This window comes from Vanacampus margaritifer, chromosome 10 (genome assembly GCF_051991255.1).
Source record: "Vanacampus margaritifer isolate UIUO_Vmar chromosome 10, RoL_Vmar_1.0, whole genome shotgun sequence".
Lineage (NCBI taxonomy): Eukaryota > Metazoa > Chordata > Actinopteri > Syngnathiformes > Syngnathidae > Vanacampus > Vanacampus margaritifer.
Genome location: NC_135441.1, coordinates 28,232,375 through 28,244,464, shown reverse-complemented (window position 1 = coordinate 28,244,464; position 12,090 = coordinate 28,232,375). Strand labels below are relative to the sequence as shown.

At 43.8% G+C, this 12,090-nt stretch overlaps 2 protein-coding genes across 3 annotated transcripts; both read right to left on the bottom strand.

The window, feature by feature from the left end:
* Positions 1–204: 204 nt before the first annotated feature.
* cox6c (cytochrome c oxidase subunit 6C) lies at positions 205–2,600 on the bottom strand. The gene is made up of 3 exons (XM_077577996.1): positions 2,442–2,600; positions 1,029–1,142; positions 205–493 (listed from the first exon to the last, which is right to left on the bottom strand). The coding sequence occupies exons 2-3, from the start codon at positions 1,131–1,133 to the stop codon at positions 368–370; spliced, it is 231 nt and encodes a 76-aa protein (XP_077434122.1). The 5' UTR covers positions 1,134–1,142; positions 2,442–2,600; the 3' UTR covers positions 205–367.
* Positions 2,601–3,842: 1,242 nt separating this feature from the next.
* Positions 3,843–11,396, bottom strand: LOC144059110 (odorant receptor 131-2-like). 2 transcript variants are annotated; one of them, XM_077577977.1, is made up of 5 exons: positions 11,045–11,396; positions 9,045–9,185; positions 7,913–7,985; positions 6,301–6,470; positions 3,843–4,877 (listed from the first exon to the last, which is right to left on the bottom strand). In XM_077577977.1, the coding sequence occupies exons 4-5, from the start codon at positions 6,448–6,450 to the stop codon at positions 4,110–4,112; spliced, it is 918 nt and encodes a 305-aa protein (XP_077434103.1). In that variant the 5' UTR covers positions 6,451–6,470; positions 7,913–7,985; positions 9,045–9,185; positions 11,045–11,396; the 3' UTR covers positions 3,843–4,109. The 2 variants fall into 2 exon arrangements, with proteins under 2 accessions (XP_077434103.1, XP_077434104.1); XM_077577978.1 differs by lacking the exons at positions 7,913–7,985; positions 9,045–9,185; positions 11,045–11,396 and adding an exon at positions 7,524–7,906 and having other exon boundaries at positions 6,301–6,958.
* Positions 11,397–12,090: the final 694 nt, after the last annotated feature.

The window sequence follows — 12,090 nt, the reverse complement described above, 5'->3', positions numbered from 1 at the left end:
GCAGTTCTACTCTTCATTACTCGGATAAAAAAAAAACTTTTTGAAGTTTTTTTTTGTCAACTGCAAAATGTAAATTGTAATGTATTTTACACATGCATAACTTCTTTATATGTGAAGCAAGCCGAGTCTTTTTATAAAATAAAATGACCTGACTTCCTTCCACAGTAATAATTAAAAAAAATCACCCCCCCCCAAAAAAAAAGCTTGTGTTGACTCAATATACATTTATTTGATGAAAATGAGGAGAGAAACATCTTCAGAGCAGAAAACAACTACAAGGAGAAAAAGCAAACATTTGCCACTAAGTGAGTTAGCAGCACTGCTTTTTGTGGCGCGCGGTGCGAGCGGCAGGAGGGCCGAGCAGCTTTTACTTTCCGGTGGGCTGCACGGAATGGAAGATTCCCGCCTCTCGCATGGCGTTGAACTCCTTGACCGGGTCGTACTGCTTGTAGAAGTCGGCGTAGGCTTTCTTGCGCGGATCCGACACTGTGTACTACACACACACACACACACACACACACACACACACACGCACACACAGATCGAGTGACCCCCATAGAACAGATTGCAAATATGAAACATTTGTTACAGCGAGTCACGAACAGTTTCCTCTCACACCACTGGAAAGGCTTATCATACCAGTGCAACCTCCTTTTATTTTTTACCATAAAGACCAATTTGGGCGAGAACTTCATTTGTGGGAAAATATTTCTTTGGGAAAAATCCATTATGGTGACATCCCTAGCAAATAACTTCAGACCAACCAATAAGTGAAACCTGTGAGCGTATTAGACTGACCACTAACTTAATAATGTAATAGACCAACCAATCACTTACACTCGTTTGCAAGAGTATAAGAAGGACCAATAACTTGAAGTGGTTAGTGTTAGACCGACCAAAGACTCAAACGTGTTCCATCAGGCCAGCAAACACGTGGAATACTGAATGCGAGCAACTGCCAAGTCAAACGTGTCGCTATATCGTATTAGACCGACCAATAACCGCCAGCACGCGCGTGTTTGTGTCACCTTGAAGGCGGCGGCCACCAGGAGGGAAAAACCGAAGGCGATGGGGAAATGAAAGCGCAGGCGCTTTGCCAGCAGGCCTCGCATCACCGGCTTGGGCAGCGACATCTCGATCACCTGGAGAGAGAAGAAGAAGAAAGAAAAAAATCGGTTAGACCGAACAAGAACTCAACAACCCCCAATGACTTCAATAAACAGGCAACAAACCTGTCTGCAAATGCATTAGACTGACCCATAACTCAAAATTGTTACATATTTGATGAGTCTTTGACTTGAACCTTTTAGTGAGTATTAAAATGACCAATAATGACAGTTTCTTAGTGGACTAATCAATAACTTGGAACCTGTTAGTGTCATTTAAAGCATAACCAAAGATTCTAAATAAGGCTACTAGACCTACCAATGACTTTAATCTTTTGTATTAGACCAACCAATCACTTGAATCTCTTAGTAATTTTATGAGGCCGACCAATAACTCAAAACTGCTCGTTGGGTGTATTCGACAGACCAACTTGAAACTGATAGCCCAAGTGAGCGTATTACGCCCGACTGATAACTTGAACCTGTTACTAAGTGACCGACCAATAACTCAAAGCGGAGTCTAACAGACCCACCAATAAATCAAACCTGTTAGTGAGTGCTTTAGACCGAACACTAACTTGGAACCGGTTGGTAGGTTTTCTACAGCAACCAATGAGTGAAACTTGCACGTAAATGTGTTAGACTGACCAATACCTTCAAACTGCTAGTGAGCAGACTAGACAGATCAATAACCCATTAGGCCCTTTATTTGAATGATTAACAAAGAGTCAAACATTATTTAACATTCACAGACGAAACATTGCATCTGTTTATACATAAATATTCTGGAATAAATTGCTGAATACTATGTGACCACCATTAATAGAAGTTATTGAACAATACAATTATGGCCAATAAGTAGAACAGTAAAACACTTGCTTTTTAAAATTATTTTCTTCTTCAACAACCTACCAGGCCTGCTAGGAACTTTAACGTTGAATCAAAATCGATGACATCACGACAAATAATCATCACACGTCGCCGCCGTCGAAAAGGTCACCACGAACACTTCCGTTAACAAATAAGCATTAAAAAAAAAAACATTTGAATTGCAATTAATTGCGACATTACGGTAATTACTGAGGGCCATTTAGAGACGGAGATTCGACTTTATACTCGAGTCAACTTGACTATTTTTTATTTGATTTAAAAATGAAAAGAGCAAGTCGATCTCGCCGGCGAGCACGACGGGCAGCTAACCATCAGCAAGCAGGCAGCAAAAAGTGACAAGAGGCGCAAATCCAGCAAATTGTTCATCCGCAGTCACTTTGCCGACGTGTGAAATGTTTGCAAGAGGCCACTCGAGCAGGAACAATCGCGCCCGGTCGGACTCACCTTGTTGGACCTTCAGGGAGCAAAAACAGCGGACGAGCGCGTCGGGGATGGCAGGCGGATGATCTTCTTCTTCCTGGTTTTCTTCTTCTTCTACGGTCGAAGGCTTGAAATGCGCGACACCGCCCCTAGAGGAAGGGCGCATTCCTGAAGTTGTCGTCGCTCGCCCCCTTTTCGATGTTTAGAGTTCCCAGCAAACCCAACGGATATTTTTTTTTCTCAGAACGAGTCGACCAATAATCTGAGTCTGTTCCTCCGAAGTGCATTAGGCCAACTAAGAGATAGCGTTAGCTGCCTTAATCTTGCTGCTTTAACGTCATTTTGATAGTCTTGTGAAGTGTAAAATGACGTATCCCATTTAATGTGCTTCTTGGTTTATTTTCGTCCTTTTTTTGCCCGTTTTATGTTCGCATACTCGTTCAAATAAACAAAGAGCGCACACTTGTAAGAGCATTCAATTGTAAATGACATTTTTGATCAAATGCAAGAGGAATATCATTGGCGGGAATGCTCATCTATTTGACATCTGTCAAATTGGCGATGCTCATTCAAATGTGAAGTCAAGTGGGCCGGTCCGAGCCCCGAAGGTCCGAGCCCCGAAGGTCCGAGCCCCGAAACTCCAGGGCTGAAAATGAGTCCCAGTCGTGATAGCAAGTACGACCCGTGACTTGACACGGTTAGCGAGCGTATAGCAAAAACTCAGACCTGTAAGAGCATCAAAATGACCAATTACTTCAAAATGTTTGCGTTAGATTGACCAATAACTTTGACCTTTTGGGATTGTCCAATACCTGAAACCAATCACTCTCTAATCCGTTAACAGCTTGAACTTATTTGTTGGTCTAATGCACTAGAATTTTTTGCAATATTTCTCAGTCTAATACACTAACAGGTTTAAGTTAGCGTTTTGGTGTCATACACTGAAAGGTTCAATTTAGGTTGAAGTTATTGGTCAGTCTAATACAGCCTGTTCCTGCAGTTTTTCCATATTTCCGTCCTCCAACACACCTGATTCATAACAATCGACCAAAAACTTGAAGCCTTTTGTGTGTTGAATTCAATCAGTTAGCAAAAACTCCAAATCGTTTGTAAATATCATTCGACTGACCAATAACTTGAGCCTGTTAGACCAACCGAGTGGAATGTTTGAGTAGCCGTGTTGGGCCGAGCAAAGACTCCAACTTGTTTTGTGCAAAAAAAATAAAAATAAAATAAAAAAAATAAAACTTGTTTTGTGCACTTGAATGACAAAACCGAAAGTGTTCGAGAGACCAACACATCTCAAACCCGACTGAGCAATAACGTAAACTTGCGAGTGAGTATATTAAAGCGGCCAGCGACTGAAAGCTGCATTAAGACTGGCCAAGAACTTGAACCTGCGTTTTTTGCGTACCTGGAAACTGATTTATGGGAATGTTTGATTTATTATCAATAAGAACATTGATGTGATTGGAATTAGGGATTGGGCGAGTAAACGACAAGCGGCATTTGCTTCCCGCCAACTTCACGGGTTCAAACTGCGAAGGCTGAAGTCATCGTTTTTGGATTGGCTCCGCCTTGGTCAATTGATGGCTTTTGGGGTTTGTTGGCACCCGTAAGTAGCAATGACGTCATGGCCAAAAGGTCTCTCGTTGCCGGTCTTTCTGCTGGTTTGGCTTTGGGAGGCCCGAGTCATCGAGGTCGGCGCTCGCAACGGAGGTAGCGTTGGAGGTACTTCCGGAAGCACTTGTCCCGCACGCCGTAGATGATGGGGCTGATGGCGCGGGGCAGGACCTGCACCACGATGTAGCAGGCGAACAGCGAGTCGGTGTAGTTCTTGGGGAACCAGCGCAGGACAGCCATCTTGACCGGAGCCTCCGCGTAGGTGGTCATGCACAGCAGAACCTGCACGCCGTGCAGGACGATGGTCCTCCGAGCCTTCTTGGCGTCCTTGCTGGCCGTTTTGGCCGTGAACAGGATCTTGAAGTACAGGAAGAAGATGACCGACCACACCAGGACCAGGTACACGATGTAGGTGATGTCTCGCTTCTGGGCCAGGATCGGACTGGGGAAGGCCGTCTCTCGGAGGCAGAAGGTTTTGGAGGAGAAGAACTCCAGAGGCTCGGTGGCCAGCGTGACGAAGAGGTCCGGGAAGGTGGAGCTGAAGCTAATGGTCCAGATCAAGGCGATGAGGACCAGGGTCCTCCTGACAGTGCAGATGGCGGCGTGGCGAAGCGGGAGACACACGGCCACGTAGCACTCGGCCGCCATGCAGGCCAGGTTGAGGGGCGTGTTCTCAACGGTGATGACGGCCATCAGGACAAAGAGGGCGCACACGGACACGCTGATGGTGTACAGCGTGTAACTGACCACGAACAGGGTGATGCCCACGCTCATCTGGATCATGTCGTTCACAACCAGGTGGAAGAACAGGATGTAGCGAGGGTTCCAGTAGAAGATCTGAACACAAAGTTCAAACAATGTCACGGAAAATCTGCTGAGTCTGCTTCAAACCTGCCCAGCTGAAAAACTCGGCACCCATTTGCGAGCGGGTTTAGCAGGAATCCAGCAGGTCCAGAAAGTCAAAACATTGGCTTTAGTTTCTTTTCAACTGGCAGGTAAAGCAACTCCTCTCCACTTGCCTGTTGTGGCTAAAGCTAAACTGTCTCAGGGTTTTGACTTTCTGACCCGGACCTGCTGGATTCCCCAACCTTGCTGTTAGAATAAACGTACATAAATTATCCCATATTTACTCTTTCAGTCATTGCAAAGCATTTATTCAGCAGTGTGTGAATGTTTGAACCATGTGGGTTGGGGTCGTCTGTGGAGAGAAGAAGCTGCAGTTGCAACACAGGAACTGAAAACTTTGACTGAAACTTTCCGCGCTGAAAAACACATTTGCATTATATCCGGGATGATTGTCACGTCGCTGCTACAGTATGTGAGTCCCCAAACCCTTTAGAGCAGCAATAGGCTATGTAACCAGGGCCTACCCAATAAAAAAAGAGGAGATTCGTCAGAATGTGCTTCCGAACGAGTAGGAGATTGTAATCTCTGTTTCGTTCTCCTCTCCTTAAATCTCTCGTCTTCCTTCCTTCCTCTGTTGTTTATTAAATGTTCTCGGTTGACTGAACCTGAAACCTGCCTTGGACTTCACGCAATCTAATCTCAGTGTGATGATAAAACTAAGGCTCTAAACAAGAAGTATCGATTTGACTATTTCCTCTTGCCATCTTCTACACAGTACAACTTTTTATGCCTTTTCACACTGCACTTGTTTTACTGATGTTCACTGTAGGGCAGGGATGACGATGCCCCGGTGCAAGCTTGCCCATATTTGGAAGTTCCTGCTTGATGGCCTACCAAGAAGTCCCATGGATGCTTTTCATGCTGATTGATGGATTTCCAAAGCCGCTCTCATTGGACCGCTTGTCTGACGTGGCAGGGACGGCGCTCCCAAGCCAAACTTTTTTCAATTTGCAAACGGCCGCCTCACACGACACCGCGCATGATTGAGCTCGATGAAAACGGGGTCGAGTTGAATCGGAAATTCTTCTGAGAATTATTTGGGATTTTGTCGTGTTTAATGACGTGTGCTAAAATCCAAATGAATGCCGCCAAAAACGTTCATTGACGTTTACGTTTTTTCCCCTCAATGGGCAGTGGAACGTCTGTGCACCGCTGCCTTGTCATTGCGGTGGGGGAGGAGACGGCTTTAGTCGTCACGTTATCATGCTGAGTGAGTCTCCCTTCGTCTGACGTGTCCTGCTGCTCCAGACCAGCTCATTCAAACTTGTGCTCATCTCAGAGCTTCGGTCCAACCCACCCTGTTTACGAGACCATGTCGCTGAAAAGGTGTTTGTTGCGTGCCGTCGTTCCCTACCTGGTGCTTGCAGAAGGTGTACATGAGGCCCACGTTGATGTAGTTGATTGACAGGCCGATGACGAGCACCAGCACGTTCTTGACCACCGCTTTGCCCAGCGAGTCCGGGTACTGGATCAGTTGGCTCCCGTTGGCCGACGCCACGCTCATGTCGCCAGTCCACCCTCGCGCTACGCCATCACAACAATCGCATTTTGAAATCGGCGCTTCAGATCAGGACCGACACATTCCAGAAAAAAAAAAAATCTACTTGAAATCTACTTCCTGTTTTTGCTAAATGAAATTCTTCTTTTCATTCGGCCAGAAAATGTCAACTGAAATCGTTCCGTTTTGGGTTGAAGTGGTTTTCTGTGCATTTATTTTCACTCCATCTCTTTTTCAAAGATGTCCAAACTTTCTGTTGTATTGCAAACGTGCACGTCTTCTTTATCAGCTGACAGCTGCTACTTCCACCTACAAAGTCTGTGTAGTAAAAAAAGACATTTATCTACTGTTTGACTGTCCCACGGCCGGGACGAAAACCACCCTGCTCCTCCTGAGTCCGAGATTCGACTTCCCGCTCCAGCACCCCTGAATAGAACTTACCAGGGAGGCTGAGGATTGTGACCCCTCTGTACTTGGAACACACGCTCCGGTCCCCCGTCTTTTTGTCCCCCGTCTTTTTGTCCCCCATCTGACCAGTGGAGAAGGGAACGCAACAAGTGCATGCTTATTATTGGGCGATGACGCAACACTTTTGCTCAGTATTGCTTTTGATTGCTGAAGAATTGTTTGACGAGCCTGTGTTGCTTTTTTGGGAGAAAACAAAAGCAAACTCTTCAGGGATCCCAAAAGTAACGTGACAGACAACCTGAAAAAGGATTCAGGCGCGTCTCTTCCGCCTTCGGGGATTCAAGACAAAGTTCGAGGGATAGAAAATAAGATGAGGCGTTTGCATGTGAGGAATGTTACAAAGATTTGACAAGACATTGCGTGAATTCTGGAAGACGGGTGCGGGCGGGTCCCAAACGCCAAACGCCTTCACGTGCACATCAGAAACGGAAAAGTGGTGAAAGGAAGTTGGGACGAGAAGAGAAGACAAATGCAAATAAACGTGTCAAGACTTCGACATGCACTGAACAGCACTGAAGTGTCGAGCACATCAGATTCGCTCGCCTAATTGGCAAATGTACGTTTATCCTCCTAGATGAGGATGATGAGGATGATGATGAGAGCGACCTCACTTCAAAAGTGTGACTCATTTGGTTCCAATTTGAAGGACTCATGACTTGACCTCGTCCACTGATCAGAAAATGTCCTTTCCTGTCGTCATCATTTCCAACAAATGCTGAGAAGCAAATACAATATTTACATACACAAAGAAGACAAAAGCCATTTAAAAGGTTGTTTCTTTCATGACGACTTTTGCTGGTTTCCGCCAACCGCGGGAACCTTCAGCCATCATTTCGCCATCGTCCATCCTGCACACTATCTTGCATTTGTGGATTGATACATCAATGATGGCGTATTTTTGGAAAAGTATTTCTTTGCATTACGGCACATTGAAATCAAAAGTTCAAGCGATCAATATCCGATTCATGCAATTCAAAAGAAAAACCAAGTTGATGCTTACCTGCGTCAGCGTGGCGCACCTCGGACCCCACGCCCGCCCTCTTGCCGTCTTTTATACCCTCAACTGGAATATCCTGCACGCACGTACGCACGCACACACGCACACACGTACGTACACACGTACGCACGCACGCACGTACGCACGCACACGCACACACACACACGCACTCTCTTAGTAATTCCAATTCAAATATATTGAAGGCAAGTCTAATCAAAATTGTACCTAAACGGAAGTTTCAAGGATTCCGCAGCTATCAGCAAGTCTCAATTCATGCTTTTAATGCTGTTTTAATGCAACTTTAAGCTCATTTTATGCCCACGTCGTACCGTGTACGTGCAGTTTATGCACACACGTACACACATAAACAAACACAGCTCATATATACACAACATATGCATGATTACGAAATACTAATGAAGGTGACAGTTTTTATTTGTAGTCAATTGCATGATTTCCAGTTAACTCGCAATTCATCGCAAATTGCACATGATTTTGCATCCAAATGTGCAATCATTTTTTTCAAGTTTTTTACGTTTGTTAATGAACATAAACGTGCTTGTATATTTGAGTTTATTGATACAGTCATTTTATAGTAAGTATTTATTTGAAGTCAAAACAAAAAGTACACGAAACAGTTCCAACGAGTGTGAAACTGACTCAGACTTCTGTTGTGGTATTTTTCTGCCACTAAGTGGCATTAGTGTTTCATGTTGGTCGTTGCTGACAGGACCGGCATGTTTTTCTTTTCAAATTCAGAGCAATTGGTATCGGGAACCTGAAGCGAGTCGTGGACTCCAGGACATTTTCTTCCTTGTAAATTACAAGCGCTCCCCACAACTATTTTCATCACGTTTATTATTGCCAAATTGCACAAAAGCGACTCAATGTTGGGCTGTAAAGTTTAAACAACAATGTTTTGACATTTCATTTTGTGACGACAGCGTCTTGTAAGGCTTTGATTGGAGCGAAATGCGTTTCATGACTTGTTATGCTTCTGAATGGCCGCCCGGTTGAAAAACAAACGAGGACATGCACATCAATGTGTCGCAGTCAAAAGTTAAAGACAACTGAACTGTGCTGTACTTCAGCAGTGATTCTTTGGGAGCATGCATAGCTTTAGCGCTACTCGTACCTGCGGTTGCGACGCTTGAGACTCCTTTTGAACGTCTGGACGACTCCAAAAAGAGCGGCGGGTCGTGGACCGGTCCAAGGCGGCATTTTGCGTGGAGAGCGGCCAGCACGCGGTCGGTCCCTGGTCAACTTGATGGATGTGCTAACAAGAAGAACAAATAGCTTCAATTCATGCGGTTTGAGTGACGGCAACCTTCAAAAAAGACCAATTCACGTTATGCCGATGCAGGCAGCATCAACCCATCAAATTTTGCCTTTCGGATTGATTGATTTTTTTGGGGGGAAAGAACTTGCAGACAATTCTCGCTTTCCTGAACAGGCTTGTCTCGTACTTTGGCTGTAGCTGAAGCCAAATCAACTCATTTGGCGATTTTTTCACTCTTCATTTTGGAATGCATACAAAGATAGATTTTTGTTGTTGTTGCAAGTTTAGCTGGCGGGAAAAAAAAGATGTGGATTTGATATTTTTGCATGTTGTGCTTTGGAAGAGGTTTTTGTTGTCGATGACTCAAACGTATTTCAAAGAAAAGCCAAATGAAGAATGAGAAAATGCATGAATAAACCTTATGTTTTTTAAAATGTGATTTTTATGATCTTGGTCTCAACTCCCAAAGGTCTTGATCTTCTCTTGGTGTAGACAAGCGGAGTCGGGTCTCGGGCAAGTCCTGGACATGCTGGTCTTGAGCACAAGGGTGAGAATCACTCTTCTATGGAAAGCCAACTTCATACTATTAAAAGTAATTATTACCAAGTAGGCGACCATTAAACAATTACGTCTTCCAAACGCCTTTGAGCCGGTTGGCATTCCCAATCGCTGGAGAGTGTTGCGGTTTCAGTTTTGGCATCAGGTTTGTTGGCATTTAACATTTTCAATTTATATTTTTACTGTTTTTGAATTTATTTATAAGTATATAGATGCCATATAACTATGTGTAGTTAAATGAATAACACTGTGATAATGTTTGTGAAATATATCACTCCCTTCCAGCTCTTGAGATAAGAATGTGTATGTTTTAAAAGTTGTCAAGTTCTCCTGTCATTAGTCATTTGGTCGTAAAAACTGAAGGTCCAAGGTCAAAGCCTGTCTACATCATTTCTCCGAGGCTGGTGGGGAGCTGAAGATAAACATATCGGTGTATCATTGTCTGCTTATTATAATCACTAACTCTTTGTCAAGTCTAAGGGCGAGAGTATTTTTTACAAGTATGAAGCAACTGTGTGTTTTCATATTCGACACACTGGAAGCTTAACATCAACTTTCCAATGTAAGCTTTTTTCCTGCGTCTTAAGAGGTCTTAATAAAATCCTTGCAAGGAACTTTTTCATACGATCTCAATTCTGATTTATTTGAACACGCAAAAGATTACACTTAATAAAGTAATCAAATAATGCCTTCAGGTTAGATCAGGGCTAGGCAAGTTGGGTCCTAGAGAGCCGCAGTCCTGCCTGTTTTTGATGTCTCCCTCCTCAAACACAGCTGAGAGGCTCCTGCAGACCGTAATGATGAGCTGATGATTTGAAACACCTGGGTTGGAGGCAGGAGACACCATGCAGGATTGCGGCTCTCTAGGACCCAACTTGCCTAGCCCCGGGTTAGGTTGAAGTCAGCTTTGGAGTTTTTGTTCCAGGCGGTTTCGGGTTTTGGGTTTGCGTTCAGGTCACGCATACACGTCATAAAACAAGAAGTTTATCAAAGCCTTAATGACATCACGGACTGGCCTCTCCAAGAGTGTCACTTTTCAAGGAACCAAATGGACATTTTGTTGAGCCTCATACGACAAAATCATTTTGGGGGAAAAAGTACCAAGTGGACCAAATGGTAATGTCGCAGGTTTTGGTCCGATGGCAGCGAAATTACGCTAAAGGATCCTCACAAGAACAAAAAGTTCCTAAGCCAAATGTCAAGTTGATTGTATAAAAACATCCTGAACATCAAAGTCATGCCAACGTTTGTTTGTCGCCAAATGTTGTTGTGCTCGTTCCGCTAATGAGTGTCTTGACCTTCACGTGTCCTCGGCGGAGTCGTCAAGTCATCCAGTCGAAGGTCCGCCGGGAATCCCCGTCCGCCTTCGACAATCCTCCGAGGAAAACCTCCTGAAAGGGCGCGCGGCATCCGAGACCGGCAAACGCATTCCCAAGACGACCACCGCTTGTATTCGTTGCCTTCTGACTTCAACGTCAATTGTGTGCAACTTGGCGTCTTTTACAGGTTTGGACTTATTTGTATGTGTTAATTTTTTTTAATGTATTTTTTTTATTTTTTTACTTTACTTATTGTAGTTTATTGACTTTTTTATTTTTATAGTTGGTTTTACTAGATTACGCACACGCGCTTTTCTCAACCAGGAAGTGGAAGTCCAAACATGGGCGGAGTTTACGAGCCCTTAAAAGGATGACCTTTCGCCCCTTGTGAGGTCAGGTGACCAAAAAAAAAGAAAGAAGAAAAAAAAAGGTCTTTTCACTCAAATGACACATTTTCATGATGGCCAATCGGACCCCAATTTTAGGGGCCAGCCCACAAAAAGCGAAAATATCCAATTGCGTCACACTCATTTGAAGACAACTTTTCGAATCTCCCCAATGATCTTGTAATAAAAATTTTGAAAGACAAAAAAAAAGAAAAAAAGACTTCAATTATTGACTTGGTTGCATTATCCGACTCGCTCTGCAGAGTCCAATCAATATTGACTTGATACGAATCGTCACTTAACCTTTTCATTACTGAGCTCCTACTAATCATCTATTATTGACCTTGTATTTAATCAATTATTTATCCCACTCAAATCGGTTTGTTGACTTGATTACATCTTCTATTGATGTATGATGCTTTTCGATGGTGCAGGAAGCTCTTAGTAGTCTACAGAATTATATCCAATACATTCTTGATGGTCAATTTAAAATGTGTAGGCTACTTGAAACTTGTAATGCATCGCATCGTTTCTCATGTTACAGGTAGAATGTAAAGAATAAGAAAATTTTGACATTTTTGGCCAATCCGGTCGAGGAGGAAGTGAGCATCCATTTGTGTTCATGTAAATGCTCTTGAT

Excerpts from the sequence above, each read along its gene's own strand:
- cox6c (XM_077577996.1), bottom strand. The coding sequence starts at position 1,133 with ATGTCGCTGCCCAAGCCGGTGATGCGAGGCCTGCTGGCAAAGCGCCTG. Across the intron at positions 494-1,028 it reads TGGTGGCCGCCGCCTTCAAG|TACACAGTGTCGGATCCGCG; the intron begins GTGACACAAACA and ends GTGTGTGTGTAG.
- LOC144059110 (XM_077577977.1), bottom strand. The coding sequence starts at position 6,450 with ATGAGCGTGGCGTCGGCCAACGGGAGCCAACTGATCCAGTACCCGGAC. Across the intron at positions 4,878-6,300 it reads ACACCTTCTGCAAGCACCAG|ATCTTCTACTGGAACCCTCG; the intron begins GTAGGGAACGAC and ends CTTTGTGTTCAG.